This window comes from Pseudochaenichthys georgianus, unplaced genomic scaffold (genome assembly GCF_902827115.2).
Source record: "Pseudochaenichthys georgianus unplaced genomic scaffold, fPseGeo1.2 scaffold_865_arrow_ctg1, whole genome shotgun sequence".
In the NCBI taxonomy this organism is placed as follows: Eukaryota; Metazoa; Chordata; class Actinopteri; order Perciformes; family Channichthyidae; genus Pseudochaenichthys; species Pseudochaenichthys georgianus.
In genome coordinates, this window is record NW_027263406.1 from 40,506 (window position 1) to 62,922 (window position 22,417).

General features: G+C 52.3%; 1 protein-coding gene across 1 annotated transcript in view; it reads right to left on the reverse strand.

Moving 5' to 3' along the window:
* Positions 1–22,357, reverse strand: part of LOC117444639 (centrosome and spindle pole-associated protein 1-like) — a 52,441-nt gene extending 30,084 nt beyond the window's left edge. The window contains exons 1-12 of the mRNA XM_071202763.1: positions 22,229–22,357; positions 21,718–22,118; positions 21,516–21,638; positions 9,044–9,135; positions 6,102–6,198; positions 5,993–6,038; positions 5,759–5,916; positions 5,487–5,675; positions 4,607–4,718; positions 3,096–3,243; positions 2,569–2,715; positions 2,405–2,478 (exon numbers count right to left, since the gene is read on the reverse strand). Of these exons, the coding sequence (XP_071058864.1) occupies positions 2,405–2,478; positions 2,569–2,715; positions 3,096–3,243; positions 4,607–4,718; positions 5,487–5,675; positions 5,759–5,916; positions 5,993–6,038; positions 6,102–6,198; positions 9,044–9,135; positions 21,516–21,523 (1,071 nt within the window). The 5' untranslated portion in view covers positions 21,524–21,638; positions 21,718–22,118; positions 22,229–22,357. The remainder of the gene's footprint in view (positions 1–2,404; positions 2,479–2,568; positions 2,716–3,095; positions 3,244–4,606; positions 4,719–5,486; positions 5,676–5,758; positions 5,917–5,992; positions 6,039–6,101; positions 6,199–9,043; positions 9,136–21,515; positions 21,639–21,717; positions 22,119–22,228) is intronic.
* Between the last annotated feature and the right edge of the window lie 60 nt (positions 22,358–22,417).

Consider the following 22,417-nt stretch of genomic DNA (forward strand, 5'->3'; position numbering starts at 1 on the left):
CATCACACACACACATCACAACACACACACAGTCATCATCACACACACACACACCACACACACACACACACACACACAACACACACACAGCACATTCATCACACACACACACACACTACCGATTACTGACTCCCATGTGTGTTAAGGTTCGTTATATAAATGTGCTTTTTGTTAAACACTTGTCAGCATTCCTCTAGAATCAATGGCATATTGCTGATGTGAGTAGCATAGCATATAGCATACAGCATGTTGCTGATGTGAGTAGCATAGCATATAGCATACAGCATGTTGCTGATGTGAGTAGCATAGCATATAGCATACAGCATGTTGCTGATGTGAGTAGCATAGCATATAGCATACAGCATGTTGCTGATGTGAGTAGCAATGCATATAGCATACAGCATGTTGCTGATGTGAGTAGCATAGCTATAGCATACAGCATGTTGCTGATGTGAGTAGCATAGCATATAGCATACAGCATGTTGCTGATGTGAGTAGCATAGCATATAGCATACAGCATGTTGCTGATGTGAGTAGTATAGCATATAGCGTACAGCATGTTGCTGATGTGAGTAGCATAGCATATAGCATACAGCATGTTGCTGATGTGAGTACATAGCATATAGCATACAGCATGTTGCTGATGTGAGTAGCATAGCATATAGCATACAGCATGTTGCTGATGTGAGTAGCATAGCATATAGCATACAGCATGTTGCTGATGTGAGTAGCATAGCATATAGCATACAGCATGTTGCTGATTGAGTAGCATAGCATATAGCATACAGCATGTTGCTGATGTGAGTAGCATAGCATATAGCATACAGCATGTTGCTGATGTGAGTAGCATAGCATATAGCATACAGCATGTTGCTGATGTGAGTAGCATAGCATATAGCATACAGCATGTTGCTGATGTGAGTAGTATAGCATATAGCATACAGCATGTTGCTGATGTGAGTAGCATAGCATATAGCATACAGCATGTTGCTGATGTGAGTAGCATAGCATATAGCATACAGCATGTTGCTGATGTGAGTAGCATAGCATATAGCATACAGCATGTTGCTGATGTGAGTAGCATAGCATATAGCATACAGCATGTTGCTGATGTGAGTAGCATAGCATATAGCATACAGCATGTTGCTGATGTGAGTAGCATAGCATATAGCATACAGCATGTTGCTGATGTGAGTAGTATAGCATATATCATACAGCATGTTGCTGATGTGAGTAGCATAGCATATAGCATACAGCATGTTGCTGATGTGAGTAGTATAGCATATAGCATACAGCATGGTGCGGAGTGAGTGTGCAGCATATAGCATACAGCATGTTGCTGATGTGAGTAGCATAGCATATAGCATACAGCATGTTGTTGATGTGAGTAGCATAGCATATAGCATACAGCATGTTGCTGATGTGAGTAGTATAGCATATAGCGTACAGCATGTTGCTGATGTGAGTAGCATAGCATATAGCATACAGCATGTTGCTGATGTGAGTAGTAAGCATACAGCATGTTGCTGATGTGAGTAGCATAGCATATAGCATACAGCATGTTTCTGATGTGAGTAGCATAGCATATAGCATACAGCATGTTGCTGATGTGAGTAGCATAGCATATAGCATACAGCATGTTGCTGATGTGAGTAGCATAGCATATAGCATACAGCATATTGCTGATGTAGTAGCATAGCATATAGCATACAGCATGTTGCTGATGTGAGTAGCATAGCATATAGCAGCATATTGCTGATGTGAGTAGCATAGCATATAGCTACAGCATGTTGCTGATGTGAGTAGCATAGCATATAGCATACAGCATATTGCTGATGTGAGTAGCATAGCATATAGCATACAGCATGTTGCTGATGTGAGTAGCATAGCATATAGCTTACAGCATGTTGCTGATGTGAGTAGCATAGCATATAGCATACAGCATGTTGCTGATGTGAGTAGCATAGCATATAGCATACAGCATGTTGCTGATGTGAGTAGCATAGCATATAGCATACAGCATGTTGCTGATGTGAGTAGCATAGCATATAGCATACAGCATGTTGCTGATGTGAGTAGCATAGCATATAGCATACAGCATGTTGCTGATGTGAGTAGCATAGCATATAGCATACAGCATGTTGCTGATGTGAGTAGTATAGCATATAGCATACAGCATGTTGTTGATGTGAGTAGCATAGCATATAGCATACAGCATGTTGCTGATGTGAGTAGTATAGCATATAGCGTACAGCATGTGCTGATGTGAGTAGCATAGCATATAGCATACAGCATGTTGCTGATGTGAGTAGTATAGCATACAGCATGTTGCTGATGTGAGTAGTAATAGCATATAGCATACAGCATGTTGCTGATGTGAGTATCGAGGGTCTTCATCTCCTACCTGCTGAATCAGCTCCTCCTTGTATCTGTCCTGAATGTGGAGCTTCTCTGGAGTCGGGTTAGGATCGCTCATACCTGGAGAACAGGTACACGGTGAGTCTTTAGATGAAGCTACTGAATCAACGCATGGAGAAGAGCACACATTCCCGCGGGGGACACTGAGACCTGAGAGCCGACGTCTGGCTGAGGTTGGGGTTTCGGCCGGAGCAGAAGCGTCTCCTTGCTCCATCAGGAAACTCTGCGCGTGTCCACTCTCCCTGCAGTCAGGACTCCTGCAGCCCTCCTGGGCTCTGTGCATGTGCTTCAGGTCACCTGGCGACATCGAACACTTTATAAATGACTTCATGGTTAAAGTCTTTATTATTATCCCGCATCAACAAGTCTCCTTAGGCTGGAACTCTCTGGTAGCTTTTATATTCAATCTCATATTTAATAATCCAGCTCTTGCCCAATTCATGTTTACATGCTTACATTGTGTTACTGTAAATGTGTATTTCCACATGTATATTCTTCACTTTTTCATTTCTATTTGAGACGTTTACCTCTTTGGATTGTTTATTTCCAGTCTTTAAAGTCTCTATTGTCAACGCCTTGTGTTTCGATGCTGCTGGAAGGCTGCTCGGACCTCAGGTCCAGCAGACCTCACAAGCTGGAGACTAACCTATAGACATAGGAAGGGTAAGGTGACTTACTGACGACGTTTCCGTTCTGGTCTTTGATTGGTGCTCCTGCTCCACTCCTCCCCCAGGGGTTGAAGGCCATCCTCTCCGCCTCGATCTTGGCTTCGTATCGCTCCTTCTCCTCTTTCTCTCTCCTTTTCTGATCCTCTCTTTCTCTGATCTGGACACGAGACACAGCAGGATGTTCTGAGACCTCTGCATCCTCAGAGTGTGGCTCTTAAAAAAACTCTCCTTGATTATCGCTAATGTGCAGAAGTGGGAAGTAGTGGAGTACAAATACTTTAATACGTTAAGTACATGTTTCTGGTTTCAGTACTTTACTCCACTTCTTATCTTTCTGAAGACTTTAACTTCTTACACTTTGATTGTTCTGGTTCCTTTAGTCTGAATGTGTGTCTGGGGCGTGGTCATTATTCTGTAGAGTCACTGCGTGCCTATTGGTTGGAACACGATCCGTGTATCCATCACTTCCTGGTCTTCTCTAAAGAAGAGGGACCAATGGAAACGTTGTCATGTTGCCGTTGGTCACCATGGAAACATTCATTAGCTAACAATGACATTATTGTTCTATTGATATAAAGGGAGGTCAGGTACTCTTTAAAGCAGCTGCTAGCTATGGGTACTTTTTACTGAAGCACACTTCAAAGCCTCTTTACTTTGACTTGAGTAAAGAAGTTTAGTCAGTACTTCTACTTTCACCAGAGTATTTTTAAACACCAGTATCTGTACTTCTACTCGAGTAAAGGATGTGTGTACTTCTACTTGAGTAAAGGATGTGTGTACTTCTACTTGAGTAAAGGATGTGTGTACTTCTACTTGAGTAAAGGATGTGTGTACTTCTACTTGAGTAAAGGGTGTGTGTACTTCTACTTGAGGAAAGGATGTGTACTTCTACTTGAGTAAAGGATGTGTGTACTTCTACTTGAGTAAAGGATGTGTGTACTTCTACTTGAGTAAAGGATGTGTGTACTTCCCCTTGAGGAAAGGATGTGTGTACTTCTACTTGAGGAAAGGATGTGTGTACTTCTACTTGAGGAAAGGATGTGTGTACTTCTACTTGAGGAAAGGGTGTGTGTACTTCTCCTTGAGGAAAGGATGTGTGTACTTCTACTTGAGGAAAGGGTGTGTGTACTTCTCCTTGAGGAAAGGATGTGTGTACTTCTACTTGAGGAAAGGATGTGTGTACTTCTACTTGAGGAAAGGATGTGTGTACTTCTACTTGAGGAAAGGATGTGTGTACTTCTCCTTGAGGAAAGGATGTGTGTACTTCTACTTGAGGAAAGGGTGTGTGTACTTCTCCTTGAGGAAAGGATGTGTGTACTTCTACTTGAGGAAAGGATGTGTGTACTTCTACTTGAGGAAAGGATGTGTGTACTTCTACTTGAGGAAAGGATGTGTGTACTTCTACTTGAGGAAAGGATGTGTGTACTTCTCCTTGAGGAAAGGATGTGTACTTCTGCCTCTGGTTGTGTGTGTGTTCAGTCATCTCATATGAAGGCCATGAGGTCATGTGTTGTGTTCACCTGCAGTCTGAGCGCCTCCTGGTAGCTTTGAGCTCGTTCTCTCATCAGTTTGGACTTCTCTGCAGGAGGCTCTCCAACTTCCAGGAGGGACACATGATGCTCATCCGTCACTCTGAAAGCACGCAGACAGAGACGTTTGAAAGTAAGGGTCTTCTCCTGGACTCTCATTGTGAGAACAGCCTTGCTAGCTTGGCTACGAACTAGCATTGCTTGTCTGCCAACAGCTGTAGGGCTGGCTGTGTACATGCAGATTACACACAGATACATGGACATGCAGTGAGGGTGGATGAGTGCTTTATATCTGAGAGAGGTGACGTGAGGAAGCACAGACGGTTGTTTCAAAGTGAGGGTCTTCTCTGGATCTAGAATAAGTATCATGACCGGGTTAAAGCTGTCAGCGATTCAAGGTCAACTAAATGGTGGTTGCAAATGTCATGGCAATGATGGTCCTGCCGTGTGACTGCTGTGTCCGGGGGATGGGTCGTGGATGGATGTGCGATAACAGATGTGTTCACCAAGGGCTCCATGACTCTACAGGAAGTAGCTCGAGGGGAATCTGAACAGCCAAGTGTTCTCTGTAGGGTGTGAGATCCAGCTGGACCACATGTTGATCTTTGATGTGTCCCTATAAGTCTGTCACACTCAGAAGGAGTCGTCATGCTTGCAAGCATTAAAAGAAAATATCTTACAAGACTTTATATCGATATTGTGTTTCTTTGCATATTTGCCAAACTCATCATTTCTCTAGACAGAAAGCAGCTGATCTGAAGTTGCTACGACACAGACTTCAGTGCAGAGGTGACCAGGTGTCGGCACAGAGACACTCCCTGCTGAGGAGGCCTCACGAGGAGCAGCTCGTACCTGCTGCTTCATAACCAACCTGGACTCGGACTGTGTGTGTCGGCTGGGTCCGAGAGGAGGACGTCTCTCAGGAGGAGGCCTGTGGAAACGTTCAGGCTCAGTATTAGGATGTCGTGGATCTCTGGCTCCATAGTAGTGATACTCTGCATCATGTGGAGTCCTGTGAGGATCCGTAAAGGAGGGAGGAAGAGGAGGAAGAGGAGGAACCCTGAAACCCAAGCAGAGACACTGCAGTGAGTTACAGACGAGTAGATGTTCGTGGGTCAGAAACACGCAGAGACAGGAAGCTACCTCGGGGTGGACACGTCTCCGAGGAGATGAGAGAAGTCCCGGTGGTCTTCCTGATGAAGAACCTGAGCACTGGGGTCATGGCGAGACCTTCCTCTGTGCTCTGACCCTCCCTCTCTTGGCTCGTATCGGACATCCCGTCTGCGGCCGACGTGTTCCCGCTGGGAGAGGAGATGCATTGTAAAGACGAGTCATAACAACAGCAGAAACCTCAGGGACGCTTTGATTGGTCTCTACCTGGTTCCCAGGGTCTGCGGCGGCGGCACCTCTGAGTCTCTTCTCCCTGAAGACAAAGGTGTTCAGATCTGAAACTGCCTTCAGGACTTACTGAGTGGTCAGTACTCACAGGCTCTTGCTCCGCTTCTGTTCAGCGATCTGCTCCAGAAGCTCCTGCTTGTACTTTTCTTTCTTCGCCTGAGAGGTCGTCTGTTCGTCTGCTGCTCCTGAGACACAGAAACGTAAACAGGTGCTTTCCATGCCATCAGTACCCTGTACCATCAGTACCCTGTACCACCACCCTGTACCATCAGTACCCTGTACCATCAGTACCCTGTACCACCACCCTGTACCATCAGTACCCTGTACCACCACCCTGTACCATCAGTACCCTGTACCACCACCCTGTACCATCAGTACCCTGTACCATCAGTACCCTGTACCACCACCCTGTACCATCAGTACCCTGTACCACCACCCTGTACCATCAGTACCCTGTACCACCACCCTGTACCACCAGTACCCTGTACCATCAGTACCCTGTACCACCACCCTGTACCATCAGTACCCTGTACCATCAGTACCCTGTACCACCACCCTGTACCATCAGTACCCTGTACCACCACCCTGTACCATCAGTACCCTGTACCATCAGTACCCTGTACCACCACCCTGCCATCAGTACCCTGTACCATCAGTACCCTGTACCACCACCCTGTACCATCAGTACCCTGTACCACCACCCTGTACCACCAGTACCCTGTACCATCAGTACCCTGTACCACCACCCTGTACCATCAGTACCCTGTACCATCAGTACCCTGTACCATCAGTACCCTGTACCACCACCCTGTACCATCAGTACCCTGTACCACCACCCTGTACCATCAGTACCCTGTACCATCAGTACCCTGTACCACCACCCTGTACCATCAGTACCCTGTACCACCACCCTGTACCATCAGTACCCTGTACCACCACCCTGTACCATCAGTACCCTGTACCATCAGTACCCTGTACCACCACCCTGCCATCAGTACCCTGTACCATCAGTACCCTGTACCACCACCCTGTACCATCAGTACCCTGTACCACCACCCTGTACCACCAGTACCCTGTACCATCAGTACCCTGTACCACCACCCTGTACCATCAGTACCCTGTACCATCAGTACCCTGTACCATCAGTACCCTGTACCACCACCCTGTACCACCACCCTGCCATCAGTACCCTGCACCATCAGTACCCTGTACCACCACCCTGTACCATCAGTACCCTGTACCACCACCCTGTACCATCAGTACCCTGTACCACCACCGTGTACCATCAGTACCCTGTACCACCAGTAACCTGTACCACCACCCTGTACCACTACCCTGTACCATCAGTACCCTGTACCATCAGTACCCTGTACCATCAGTACCCTGTACCACCACCCTGTACCATCAGTACCCTGTACCACCACCCTGTACCATCAGTACCCTGTACCATCAGTACCCTGTACCACCACCCTGTACCACCACCCTGTACCATCAGTACCCTGTACCATCAGTACCCTGTACCATCAGTACCCTGTACCACCACCCTGTACCACCACCCTGTACCATCAGTAGCCTGTACCATCAGTACCCTGTACCACCACCCTGTACCATCAGTACCCTGTACCACCACCCTGTACCATCAGTACCCTGTACCACCACCCTGCCATCAGTACCCTGTACCATCAGTACCCTGTACCACCACCCTGTACCATCAGTACCCTGTACCACCACCCTGTACCATCAGTACCCTGTACCACCACCCTGTACCACCAGTACCCTGTACCACCACCCTGTACCATCAGTACCCTGTACCATCAGTACCCTGTACCACCACCCTGTACCATCAGTACCCTGTACCACCACCCTGTACCACCACCCTGCCATCAGTACCCTGCACCATCAGTACCCTGTACCACCACCCTGTACCATCAGTACCCTGTACCACCACCCTGTACCATCAGTACCCTGTACCACCACCCTGTACCATCAGTACCCTGTACCACCACCCTGTACCACCACCCTGTACCATCAGTACCCTGTACCATCAGTACCCTGTACCATCAGTACCCTGTACCACCACCCTGTACCATCAGTAGCCTGTACCATCAGTACCCTGTACCACCACCCTGTACCACCACCCTGTACCATCAGTAGCCTGTACCATCAGTACCCTGTACCACCACCCTGTACCATCAGTACCCTGTACCACCACCCTGTACCATCAGTACCCTGTACCACCACCCTGTACCATCAGTACCCTGTACCATCAGTACCCTGTACCACCACCCTGCCATCAGTACCCTGTACCATCAGTACCCTGTACCACCACCCTGTACCATCAGTACCCTGTACCACCACCCTGTACCATCAGTACCCTGTACCACCACCCTGTACCACCAGTACCCTGTACCACCACCCTGTACCATCAGTACCCTGTACCATCAGTACCCTGTACCACCACCCTGTACCATCAGTACCCTGTACCACCACCCTGTACCACCACCCTGCCATCAGTACCCTGCACCATCAGTACCCTGTACCACCACCCTGTACCATCAGTGCCCTGTACCATCAGTACCCTGTACCACCACCCTGTACCATCAGTACCCTGTACCACCACCCTGTACCATCAGTACCCTGTACCACCACCCTGTACCACCACCCTGTACCATCAGTACCCTGTACCATCAGTACCCTGTACCATCAGTACCCTGTACCACCACCCTGTACCACCACCCTGTACCATCAGTAGCCTGTACCATCAGTACCCTGTACCACCACCCTGTACCACCACCCTGCCATCAGTACCCTGCACCATCAGTACCCTGTACCACCACCCTGTACCATCAGTACCCTGTACCACCACCCTGTACCATCAGTACCCTGTACCACCACCCTGTACCATCAGTACCCTGTACCACCAGTAACCTGTACCACCACCACCCTGTACCATCAGTACCCTGTACCACCAGTACCCTGTACCACCACCCTGTACCACCAGTACCCTGCACTAAGGAGGAAGATAGTTACCAATCAGGAGTCCAGTAAGGACCTGAGCTCTTGGGCTGATGGAGGAAGGAGAATCTGCTGCAGCCGTCCTCACGACCTCTGACTTCTGCAGACTAACACACAGAGAATAAATAATATATTTAATTTATATAGCGCTTCTCATCTGCCAAGACAAATCTCGAAGTGCTTCACAACAAGGGATACTGATACACTTTGAGAGATTAAACAAATAATTGTAATAATAATAAGAAATCAAAAATAAAATATAAAATAGAGTACAAAAATAAAAGTCGGAGATAGCGATAAATATGGCAGTACTCCAGGTGTACCATGCTCAAAGTTTATTGGAAGGCCTGCCGAAAGAAGAGGGTCTTAAGGCCGGTTTTGAAGACCTCGGTGGAAGGGGCAGATCTCAGCTGATCTGGGAGGGAGTTCCAGAGGCGCGGGGCGAATGAGCAGAAGGCTCGGTCTCCCATTGTTCGGAGACGTGTGCGGGGGGTGTAAAGAAGAGGAGCGCGGCTGGAGCGGAGAGAGCGGGTAGATGTCTGGGTATGTCTGCAATGTGTATCAGGCCAATCGGACCGGGACACAGATCATTTCTCTCTGAGCTGAACTCGTCTCAGCGGGGAAGCAATAGCGGATCTACACAAAGACATCTCTATGGAAGAGATAAGCACCTGGCCCTGACGGCGCTTCTCTGAGGAGCGGAATGAGCTGGAAGCCTCATCTACAGACCCGTGTCACTGATCCCTAATGAAACTAAGTTGATGAGCAACATTCCAGCTAACCGACTGAAGCTTTATATCCAGACGATTAACACCCCGATCAAACGGGCTTTATGCCCAATAGGCATATTTATTTCAACCTACGGCGCCCACTTAACAAACTGTATGCTGAGCGCAACACAGAGACCGTTGTGATTGCAGTGGACGCTCAGAAGGCCTTTGACCAGGTCGAGGGGCCATATCTGTACGTGACCACGAGACATTTGGCTTCGGGAAGATGTTCCTTGACTGGATACGGATTGGGTGCTCATCCCACAGCTCGTGTGATCACTAACCAGAATATCTCCCCCAGCTCCCACTGTACCGTGGCACAGACGGGGAGATCCCCTCTCACCTTTCCATCTGCTTCAGTCATAGAGCCACGAGCCACAAGTATACATCACCTGTCTCCATTCAAGCGCACAATCATCAACTGTCGTTATATGCGGATGACATTTTGCTATATGTCTCAAAACCACAGGAATCTACGCCCTCAATTATGGAGCGGTGTAACCGTGTTGGCTCCTCCTCGGGGTTTCACATACACTGGGATACGAGTGAAGTAATGCCAGTGTACTTGAACCAGAGCTCCACGCTGAAATCTGTGCCCTTTAAGATAGCCGAGGACGGGCTCACTTACCTGGGGGTGACGGTCACCAGGACACCCGAACGGTTACTTGAGGAGAACTGGAAACTGAAAATAACCCAGCTTAAGCAGAACATAGACTCTCCCTCTGTCACTGGCTGGGAGAGTAAACGCAGTTAAGATGGTGGTTCTCCCACGTTTTACATATCTCTTCCAGTCAATAATAATAATAATAATAATATATTAATTTTCTATAGCGCTTTTCTGAACCCAAAGACGCTTTACATTTGGGAGGGAGGGTAGACAAACAAAGACAAGGCCAAAAAGAAACAAAACACAACAGAAAAGCAGTCAGGAGGAAGTTGATTGAGAGGGGGCGGGGCTTATGGATAGAGAGTTGAGAGGGGGGGGGGCTTATGGATAGAGAGTTGAGAGGGGGGCGGGGCTTATGGATAGAGAGTTGAGAGGGGGGGGGGGCTTATGGATAGAGAGTTGAGAGGGGGCGGGGCTTATGGATAGAGAGTTGAGAGGGGGGGGGGCTTATGGATAGAGAGTTGAGAGGGGGGGGGGCTTATGGATAGAGAGTTGAGAGGGGGGGGGCTTATGGATAGAGAGTTGAGAGGGGGGGGGGGGCTTATGGATAGAGAGTTGAGAGGGGGGGGGGCTTATGGATAGAGAGTTGAGAGGGGGGGGGCTTATGGATAGAGAGTTGAGAGGGGGGGGGGGCTTATGGATAGAGAGTTGAGAGGGGGGGGGGGCTTATGGATAGAGAGTTGAGAGGGGGGGGGCTTATGGATAGAGAGTTGAGAGGGGGCGGGGCTTATGGATAGAGAGATGAGAGGGGGGGGGGCTTATGGATAGAGAGTTGAAGAGGGGGGGGGGCTTATGGATAGAGAGTTGAGAGGGGGGGGGGCTTATGGATAGAGAGTTGAGAGGGGGGGGGGGCTTATGGATAGAGAGTTGAAGAGGGGGGGGGGGCTTATGGATAGAGAGTTGAGAGGGGGGGGGGGCTTATGGATAGAGAGTTGAGAGGGGGGGGGCTTATGGATAGAGAGTTGAGAGGGGGCGGGGCTTATGGATAGAGAGTTGAGAGGGGGGGGGGGCTTATGGATAGAGAGTTGAGAGGGGGGGGGGCTTATGGATAGAGAGTTGAGAGGGGGGGGGCTTATGGATAGAGAGTTGAGAGGGGGCGGGGCTTATGGATAGAGAGTTGAGAGGGGGGGGGGCTTATGGATAGAGAGTTGAAGAGGGGGGGGGGCTTATGGATAGAGAGTTGAGAGGGGGGGGGGCTTATGGATAGAGAGTTGAGAGGGGGGGGGGCTTATGGATAGAGGGTTGAAGAGGGGGGGGGGGCTTATGGATAGAGAGTTGAAGAGGGGGGGGGGGCTTATGGATAGAGAGTTGAAGAGGGGGGGGGGGCTTATGGATAGAGGGTTGAAGAGGGGGGGGGGGGCTTATGGATAGAGAGTTGAAGAGGGGGGGGGGCTTATGGATAGAGAGTTGAAGAGGGGGGGGGGCTTATGGATAGAGAGTTGAAGAGGGGGGGGGGCTTATGGATAGAGAGTTGAGGAGGTGGGTTTTGAGGCGGGACTGGAACAGGGTGAGGGACTCAGACTCACGGAGAAGGCTCCGGAGTTTGGCCTTGGGGATGGAAAGCAAACCGGCTGAGGAGGATCTGAGGGACCGGGGTGGTTGGTAGAGGGTGAGGAGGTCAGTGAGGTAGGGGGGGGGGGGGGGGGGGTCAGATGGTGCAGGGCTTTGAAAGTGAGGACCAGGAGTTTGTAGTGGATGCGGTGTGAAACGGGGAGCCAGTGGAGCTCTTTGAGGACCGGGGTGATATGATGCCATGATTTGGTGTGGGGGAGGAGTCTGGCGGCTGCGCTCTGGACACGCTGGAGTCTATTGAGGGAGGTGGAGCTGATGCCGTAGAGGAGGAGGTGGAGCTGATGCCGTAGAGGAGGAGGTGGAGCTGATGCCGTGGAGGAGGAGGTGGAGCTGATGCCGTAGAGGAGGAGGTGGAGCTGATGCCGTAGAGGAGGAGGTGGAGCTGATGCCGTAGAGGAGGAGGTGGAGCTGATGCCGTAGAGGAGGAGGTGGAGCTGATGCCGTAGAGGAGGAGGTGGAGCTGATGCCGTAGAGGAGGAGGTGGAGCTGATGCCGTGGAGGAGGAGGTGGAGCTGATGCCGTGGAGGAGGAGGTGGAGCTGATGCCGTGGAGGAGGAGGTGGAGCTGATGCCGTGGAGGAGGAGGTGGAGCTGATGCCGTGGAGGAGGGAGTTGCAGTAGTCAAGGCGGGAGGAGATGAAGGCGTGACTGAGTCGCTCAGCTGCAGGGCGGTGAGAGAGGGACGGAGTTTGGCAATATTGCGGAGGTGGAAAAATGCGATTTTTACAACTTGACGGATGTGGGGCTCGAGGGAGAGGGTGGGGTCAAGGTGCCTGGGTGGAGGGGGAAACAGGGGTGCCATCGATGGTGACTGTCAGGTTGGGGGTTTTGCTGAGGGTGGATTTGGATCCGATGAGGTGGAGTTCAGTTCTATTTCGTCCCTACTGACCGCCAGAGGCGGTGCTTTAGCACTGGATATGTCCATCGCGCGCATGCGCAGCTCGAGTACCAATAACAACAAAGTCACCTGTGACCCACGTGACACCGGCTACATCAGCCGGTGTCGACAGAGGATCTGTTCCTTTTCATCTTCTCGCTGCGCGAGAGTACCTTGGCTACATTTTTTGTAGCCTACAGAGTTTGTTCGTTCGGAACATTTGTTAAGGATTCTCTGCAAACAGCTGGCTGCGTGTAGCTTCGCGACTCATCCAGTCGGGGCCGCGGGATTACCCGTCCTCCAGGAGCTGCGGCTGGCTGCGCAGAGACTTCGTTCGGACAGGTTGGTGTCGGCTTGGTTGGCGACGGCAGTGTTTCTACTCCCTCTCCCAGCCTAGTTGTCCTGATTTCTGTCTGTTTGCTGAGTCTTTTGGTGACGGAGGTGTTTTCGCTCCCTCTCCCAGGAGTATTGCTGTGCTTTTGTACTGTTTTGGCCGCGGCGCTGAGCCAAACGTCATTAGCATTGAGCTAAACTTCATTAGCATTGAGCTAAACTTCATTAGCATTGAGCTAAACTTCATTAGCATTGAGCTAAACTTCATTGGCATTGAGCTGTACTGGCTAGTTAGCAGTAGCGGCTGCAGCCACTCGGCTGACGCCGGGTTGAGCACCGGAGTTTCCCGTGCCGTTCTTTTTTCTTTAGCTACAGCTGGCATTCGCCTTTGATTTAACGCTAAAGTTGCCGTGTTTATCCTGTTAAACAAGTAGCTGGTGAAGTCTGTGTTCCCACACCCGCTCCCGGTTACGCTGCATCTGGCGTTCGTCTTCAGTTTAACCAGTGAAGGCAGTGTTTGCGCCCCCGCTCCTGGTAGGCGCTAAACGGCCTGGTTTTTTCCGTTAAGCAGGTAGCTGGTGAAGGCTGTGTTCCCGCACCCGCTCCCGGTTACGCTGCATCAGGCATTCGTCTGTAAATTAACCAGTGAAGGCAGTGTTCTCGCCCCCGCTCCTGGTAGACGCTAACTGCCTTGTGTTTTGGTTTAAGCAGGTAGCATCTGGCACTCGCCTCGGCTCAGCCAGTGAAGGGCAGGTAGCTGGTGAAGGCTGTGTTCCCGCACCCGCTCCCGGCTTCTCTGCATCTGGCTACCTACAGAATGGCTCATTCATGTAGCGCCTGTATGGCTTCTCTCGAGCCCGAGGACGGCCACGACCGTTGCCCCTCTTGCCTCGGCCTCGAGCATCTAAGGGAAGCTCTCACAGTAGGGGCCTGCATGAACTGTAGCTGCATGCCCCGGGCACTCAGAGTGGCTAGAATCACTGAGGTGGAACGTCTGGCGGCAGCCAACGGACACCTCTCTTGGTCACATCCTCCCCCAGATCAGTTCGACCGTCCCTGGCGACTTGAGGGAGCGATGGCCATGGGTGCACCCCCCAATAAGAGGACTAGGAACAGGCTGTCCTCTAAAGTGGATCAGCTAGCTACCGACATGGACACGATGAAGTCGCTCCTCGTGGCCCTTCAGCCGGGGCCCGGTATAGGGGCTGCTAGCGGGCCGCCTGCCCCTCCTTCGGTTGCTGCCCCTCCTTCGGTTGCCGCCCCTCCTTCGGTTGCCGCACCTCTGTACGAGGATGCCTTGTCGCTAGCGGCTTCGGCTAACCTCTTCAATGAAGAGACGGAGGACGAGGTCCCGCTCGAGGAGTTTTCCCTCTCCTCTGCTCAGGGGTCTCTGCAGGACGGGGAGGACGGCTCCATGGCGGCCATCATTCGTACAGCCTTGGCGCACCTGCAGATTCCGGTTCCGCAGGCCAACTTGGCTCCGGCCTTCTTCAGGCGTAACCCAGCCCGTGTCCCCCTCACCGTTCCTCCTTCAGAGGAGTACCTGAGGGAGCTCCAGGCATGCTGGAGGGACACCAGGGCCTTTAGCCGCACTGGTTCCGATGCCCGGACCTTGGCTGCCATGCAGGACCCGGCGAGGGCGGGGCTGGGTGGCATGCCACCCATTGAGCCTGCCATCGCCTCCCTGATTCTGGCTCCTGACGAGGCTTTAAGGCCTGAGGTCAGGTGCCCTCAGCCTCAGTGCAGGGTCACAGATGGGCTGCTCTGTAGGGCCTACGACGCAGCGGCACGCATGGGTCGTATCGGGAACTCCCTCTCCCATCTAATGCTGGCCGTCTCCGCCTCGCTGCAGCAGGCTCCGGCCGAGCCTTCTTTGCTGGGCCTCAGCGATGCATCACTGCAGGCCTTTGCCCTAATGACTAGGGAATTGGGACGAGTTATGTGTGTCTTTTCTGGTACAGACTCGTCGCCAGGTTTGGCTGGCCCAGTCACCACTGACGGAGACATGTAGGAGAGTCCTACGTAGCGTGCCAGTCGAGCCAGGGGAGCTGTTTGGGTCAGCTGCCCTGGAGACACTGGAGCGCGCTGCCCAAGCGAGGCAGACCAGGCAGCAGCTCTCGGGTCTTCGCAGTCCCGCGGCCGCTCCCGGCAGGCCCAGGGGCCGCTCTAGCAGCCGCGCTCAGCCACCGGCTTACTGGGGTGGTCGGCAGAGTTCCCAGCGGCCCACTCAACCGGCCAATGACTTTCGTGCCCCAGGTCGCCTGGCTTCCAGGCGGCCTCGCGCTTCAGAGCCTTACCGGCGCCCCCCGAGGGGCTCCAGGGGCCGGGGGGCTAGACCCTGAAGTCCCGGGGCCGGTCGTCGGCTGTTTTTCCCAGCAGCAGCTCAGCTACTGGGCTGCCTGTATTTCCGACCCCTGGGTGGTTTCCACACTAACCCGGGGCTACGAGTTGCAGTTCCGACGCCGGCCCCTAGCCTTCGGCCGGGTCAGAATGACAGTTGTCAAGGACCCGGCGAAGGCCTTAGCGCTAGCCCAAGAGTTGTCCATCCTCTTGGCCAAAGGCGCAATCGAGCCAGTGGACCCCCTGCGTCAGAGCGGGGGGTTCTACTCGACGTACTTTCTTGTGAGCAAGAAAGTTGGCGGATTCCGTCCAGTTCTGGACCTCAGAGGAATCAACAGATTCCTGAGGGTACTACCCTTCCATATGCTAACCACAGCAGACACCCTTCGTGTTGTCACACAGGGGGAGTGGTTCACAACCGTGGACTTGAGGGACGCCTACTTCCACGTGCCAATTGCATCCCATCACCGGAGGTTCTTGAGGTTCGCCTTTCAGGGTCGACATTATCAGTTTCGGGTGCTTCCCTTTGGTCTCTCCCTCTCCCCAAGGGTGTTCACCAGGGTTGTTGCGGCAGCACTCGCTCCCCTGCAGGCACAGGGCATGAAGGTCCTGCCATACCTGGACGACTGGCTGGTTTGCGCGCCGTCCCGGGCCCAAGGGGCCCAGGATACGGCGCGCCTCTCATCCCACGTTGCCCGGTTGGGCCTGACAGTGAACACCGGGAAGAGTTGCCTGGACCCTTCCCAGCAGGTCACTTATCTGGGGATGGTCCTAGATTCGGTCACCATGAGAGCCTACTTGACACCTCGTCGTGTGGACGACATTTCCCACCATCTTCGCATCTTCAGACTAGGCAAGAGGGTGCCTTACATACAGTTCCTCCGGCTCTTAGGCAGACTGACAGCTGCCTCAGCCGTCGTGCCCTTGGGCCTGTTGTCACTGCGCCCCATGCAGATGTGGCTGAACAGCCGTCACTTGGACGCCAAGCGGCACAGGCACAAGAGAGTCAGGGTGTCTCAGCGGTGCCTCCACTCTATGTCCCGCTGGAGGGACAGGGCCTATCTCCTGAGGGGTGTGCCCATGGGCACCATCCCATCCCGCCGGGAGACTGTCACTGTGGATGCGTGTCTCTCAGGGTGGGGTGCGGTGTGGCAGGGCAGGACTGTGCAGGGTCAGTGGTCTGCCCAGGAAGGTGCACGCCATATCAATGTGCTGGAGCTTCGAGCGGTGTTGCTCGCACTCATGCACTTTTTACCCCAACTGGCGGGCAGGCATGTGCTCGTTCGTTCGGACAACATGTCCGCAGTTGCCCAAATCAACCACCAGGGGGGCGCCAGGTCCGCACAGCTGCTCCGCGTTTCGCAGAGCCTCTTGCCTTGGGCGCTCCCCCGCCTCACCAGTCTGCGGGCAGTTTTTCTGCCAGGGGACCTGAATCAGGTCGCAGATTTCCTCTCACGGCGCAAGCCTCCACCGGGGGAGTGGAGGCTTCACCCGGAGGTGGTGGAGATAATTTGGAGCCTCTTCGGCAGGGCCGAGGTGGACCTCTTTGCCTCGGAAGAGTCGAGGCACTGCCCCCTCTGGTTCTCCTGGTCGGAGGTGACCAGCCCATTGGGTCAGGATGCCCTGGCGCACGACTGGCCGGACACTCTCCTGTATGCCTTCCCGCCGTTGCCTCTGATACTTCAGACGCTTCAGAGGGTCCTTACCCAGGGGCACAGGCTCCTTCTAGTCGCCCCCCGCTGGCCGGGGAGAGTCTGGTTCCCACTGCTACGCAGTCTCTGCGGCAGCCCACCGTGGCGTCTCCCCGACAGGAAGGACCTCCTGTCACAGCTCAAGGGTCAGATCTGGCATCCCGACCCTCGCCGCCTTCAGCTCTGGGTTTGGCCTCTGCAGGGCCCAACCCACTGTTGAGCGGTGTCACGGCATCTGTCAGGGAAACTATCCTGAAGGCCAGAGCTCCATCCACTCGGGCACAGTATGAGTGCAAATGGAGGCTCTTCTCCCACTGGTGTGTGAGTAAGGCTGAGAATCCGGGACATTGCTCCGTGGCCACCATTTTAGAGTTTCTGCAGTCCCTTCTGGATAGTGGACGTTCTCACTCCACTTTGAAGGTGTATATGGCTGCTATCTCTGCCCGACATGTCGGAGTCGATGGCGCCACAGTGGGGCGCCACAGGTTGGTGTCCCTCTTTCTAAGAGGGGCTCTACGGCAGCGCCCCCCTAGCACCCCAAGGGCCCCGGCTTGGGACCTGCCCCTAGTGTTGGATGCACTATCATCTCCTCCCTTCGAACCCTTGGCCCAGGTCGGGCTTAAATGGCTGTCCCTGAAGGCAGCATTTCTGCTTGCCATAACCTCAGGGAAGCGAGTCGGAGAGCTTCATGCCCTCTCCGTAAGCAGTACATGCCTGAGGTGGAACTCCGATGGCTCGGGTGTCACCCTCTGGCCGAATGTGGCGTTCTTGCCCAAGGTGCTTCCACTAGCCCACTCCAATCGGCCTATCCAGCTGGCACGCTTTAACATTCCACAGGAGAACGGCACACCTGAGTTGCTGTGCCCTGTGCGTGCCCTGAGGGCGTATATTGACGCTACGGCCTGTATACGACAGTCAGAGCAGCTCTTCGTTTGCCATGGCGGCACTAGGAAGGGTCGTGCTCTCTCGAAGCAGCGGCTGTCCCACTGGGTGGTGGATACCATCACATGTGCCTATGGGGCCAGTGGCCGCCCCCCGCCATCAGGGGCCAGATGCCACTCTACAAGAGGCGTCTCAACATCGTAGGCTGCCCTAAGAGGGGTGCCCCTGGAGACCATCTGCGCCGCGGCGTTATGGGCGTCTTCTGGCACATTCTCCAGGTTCTACCGGGTCAATGTCGCCACTCCTCACCCCCTGGGGGTGGTCTTGTGGCCAAGCTCCGCTGCTTCCAACTAGGTGAGTAGGTGCTTGGATTCTTCATGACATGGTTGGTATAGGCCATCCAGTGCTAAAGCACCGCCTCTGGCGGTCAGTAGGGACGAAATAGAACGATAGTTACGGCTGTAACTACGGTTCTATGAGTCCCGGATGACCGCCAGAGTTTCCTGTCACTCAGAATTCTTGTGTGCTCGCGAGAAGATTCTGGGAACAGATCCTCTGACGATACCGGCTGATATAGCCGGTGTCACGTGGGTCACAGGTGACTTTGTTGTTATTGGTACTCGAGCTGCGCATGCGCGCGATGGACATATCCAGTGCTAAAGCACCGCCTCTGGCGGTCATCCGGGACTCATAGAACCGTAGTTACAGCCGTAACTATCGTTTTATTGCTGTTGAGTTTGAGGAAGTTGTGTTGCATCCAGGATTTTATTGCAGTCAGACAGGATTCGATGTGGGTGAGGGGGGGGTTGTTGGGGGATTTGGTGCTGAGGTAAATCTGGGTGTCGTCGGCATAGCAGTGGAAGTCCAGGTTGTATTGGCGGAGTGTCTGACCGCGGGGGAGGATGTAGATGATGAAGAGGAGGGGGCCGAGTACTGAGCCTTGGGGAACACCTTGGGTGACTGAAGCTGTGGCAGAGGGAGTTGTTGAGGGAGATGAAGTGGGATCTGTCGGAGAGGTAGGACTGGAGCCACCTGAGTGCAGTACCATCGATACCGATGTCCTGGAGTCGGGTAAGCAGGATGGAGTGGCTCACGGTATCGAAGGCTGCACTCAGGTCGAGGAGGATGAGGATGTTGAGGGAACCGGTGTCAGCAGAGGTGAGGAGGTCATTGAGGACTTTGATGAGGGCCGTTTCTGTGCTGTGATGGGGACGAAAACCAGACTGGAGGGGTTCGAAGAGGTGATTTGATTGAAGATGGCGGTGGAGTTGTTTGGAGATGATGCGTTCTATTGTTTTTGAGAGAAAGGGGAGGTTGGAGATGGGACGGTAGTTACTGAGGGAGGAGGGATCCAGACCGGGTTTCTTGAGGATGGGAGTACAGCAGCAGTTTTAAAGGCAGAGGGAACGGTTCCTTGGGACAGGGAGGAGTTGAAAAGGTTGACAAGGTAGGGGCAGAGGACGGGGAGGCAGGACTTCAGGAGAGGGGAGGGTAGAGGGTCAAGGGAGCAGGTTGTGGGTTTGGAGGAGCTGATCAGTTTGAGTATTTCAGGGGGGGTAACCAGAGTGAACTGGGAGAGGCGGCCGTGGGGAGGAGGGCTCGGGAGGTCCAGGGAGGTGGGGGGAGATGTTTGTGTGTCAGATGCAGCGGAGAGGGAGAGATCCCATCATGTATACCGCAAAGCTATTTTAAGAAATTAGACTCTATTCTAACCGCCTTCATCTGGCAATATAAAGCGGTGCGTATCGGCACGAAACACCTTCGTAAAGCTAAACATGAGGGAGGGTTTGCTTTAGATGTTATTACTGGGCAGCACATTTCAACATTCTGGCTTTCTGGAGAAGTGGTGCCCTCACTGAGGGCACTGAGGAGGACACTCCAGCCTGGCTTTCTATGGAGCGGGCGGCCTGTCTCGGAACTTCTCTCCCAGCCCTTCAGAACACTTAAGACTAATACATGACTATATGCAGGGAACCTTCTGGTACACAGTTCTCTTAAAATATAGAAACAAATTAAAACATACTTGAAAGCCCCAAATATGTACATAGACAGCCCAATCTGTGGCGCCTTTAAACCGGCCAGCGTGGATTCGTCGTTTGCTCGCTGGAAGGAGAAGGGAGTGGAGTGCTTGAAGGACTTGTACCAGGTGGGCCACTTGATGTCCTTCGAACAATTGAGGAACAAATACGATCTCCCAGCCTCACACTTTTTTCGATATCTACAGATCCGGAGCTCTATGAGGTCTCATATAGCTACATTTGCAGATATACCACAGCATCGGGCACTTGAAGAGGTAATTAATGTGAGACCAGGATGTAGAGGAGCAGTGTCCACCCTATACCAGACACTTCTTAGTCAGGAAGTAGTCGGCACAGAAAGGCATAGAACTGAGTGGGAGACAGAATTGGATATGCCGATCACTGAGGAATGTTGGGAAACATGTCTTAGGGATATTCACCGGTGCTCAGTAAATGTTAGATTCAATCTGATACAATTTAAAGTTGTACATAGGTTGCACTACTCAAAAGTTAAAGTAACAAGACGTATTCCAGCGTATCAGCATTACGTAACACATGTCAACATCAACCTGGCACCCTTACACAGCAACTCTGGACCTGCCCCGACCTGCACTCATTCTGGACTTCTGGATTTGAAGCGATTGAAGCCGGACCCCCTCGTGGCCGTTCTGGGGTCCACGGGTGACACGGATCTGAACTATGGCAGTGACACGTGGCCGGTGTTGTTGGTACTGTTTTGGCTAAAACACTTATTTTGAGGTGATGGAAGTCTGGTGCTGTGCGGTGAGACCCTCTACCTGGAGACACCTAGATTCAGACTGCAGGAAGGGGTGTTTGATCAGGCCTGGGAAGGTGTGGGATGAAGGATCAATAATGTTAATCCTGTAACTTTTATCTTGTTGTTTTTTGTCTTCAATTTGCGATGGACGTTGTTTCTTTGTCCTGATGTGCTCTCTTGTTTCTAGCATGAATATTGCATTTCTTGTTATCTCGCCCATGGATGTGTTTTAAAACCGCCAACTGCCTAACTGTACTAGTATGTTCTGAATGCGCTGTTTTGTTGTTACTGAAAATGGAAAATATGATGGCTTTGTTAGGGTTAGGGTTAGGGTTAGGGTTAGGGTTAACCAATGCAGTTGGTTCAATACATTTCTGCAATAAAATATTCTTTGAAAAAAATGAAGAAGAAAAAAGCGTAGAAATAAACAATTCTAAAATATAAACATCTCAAAACAGAAATAGAAATAAACCAGCATTACAGAGTGAGAAGGATATACAGATGACCGGTCTGACACATGAAAACACTAAATAATAATAACAAAAGTGTATTTTTCTTACTCTGACATCCAGCGCCACTCATTGTTGTTGTGGTCTTGAACATCAGGGTCCTTCACCTCCTTCACCTCCTTCACCTCCTTCAGCTCCTTCAGCTCCTTCACCTCCTTCAGCTCCCGAGGAGCTCTGACATAAAGACAGGAGTAGAGATCATCCTCTCATCGTCTCACCGTCACCTCTGAGGGTTAGATGTATAAACCTCCACCTGTTGGCTCTGTGCCTCCTCCTCCTCTCCTGCAGCTCCTCCTCCAGCAGCTCCGTGATGGCTTCCTCCTCCTCCTCTTCCTCAGAGCTGTGCAGGTAGAGAGGCTTCTTCGGTCTCTGGACTCTCCAACGTCTCCTTCCTCGACTCCTGGTACTTTCTCCATCTTCTTCCCCGTCCTCCGGCAGGGCGGCGGCGTCTCTCCTGGACGGAGGGCGTGTGTGTGTACGAGGGGGTTTGTTTGTGAGTGGGTTGATGGTGGGAGGAGAGGGTGTGTGTGTACGAGGGTGTGTGTGTGGACGAGGGCGTGTGTGTGTACGGGTGTTGACGGTGGGAGGAGAGTGTGTGTCTTTGAGGGTGTTGATGATGTTGGAAACAGCATCTGAAGCTGGAACCTGTTCAGGCTGAAAGAAACATGAGAATTACCACCGTGTTTAGGTTTTATGTCCCACCACCCAGAGTCCCCGTTACCTTGGCAGTAGGTGTTCCCGTTACCAGCAGGTGCTCCCGTTACCTTGGCAGCAGGTGTCCCCGTTACCTTGGTAGCAGGTGCTCCCGTTACCTTGGCAGCATGTGTTCCCGTTACCTTGGCAGCAGGTGTTCCCGTTACCTTGGCAGCAGGTGTTCCCGTTACCAGCAGGTGTTCCCGTTACCTTGGCAGTAGGTGTTCCCGTTACCCTTGGCAGCATGTGTTCCCGTTACC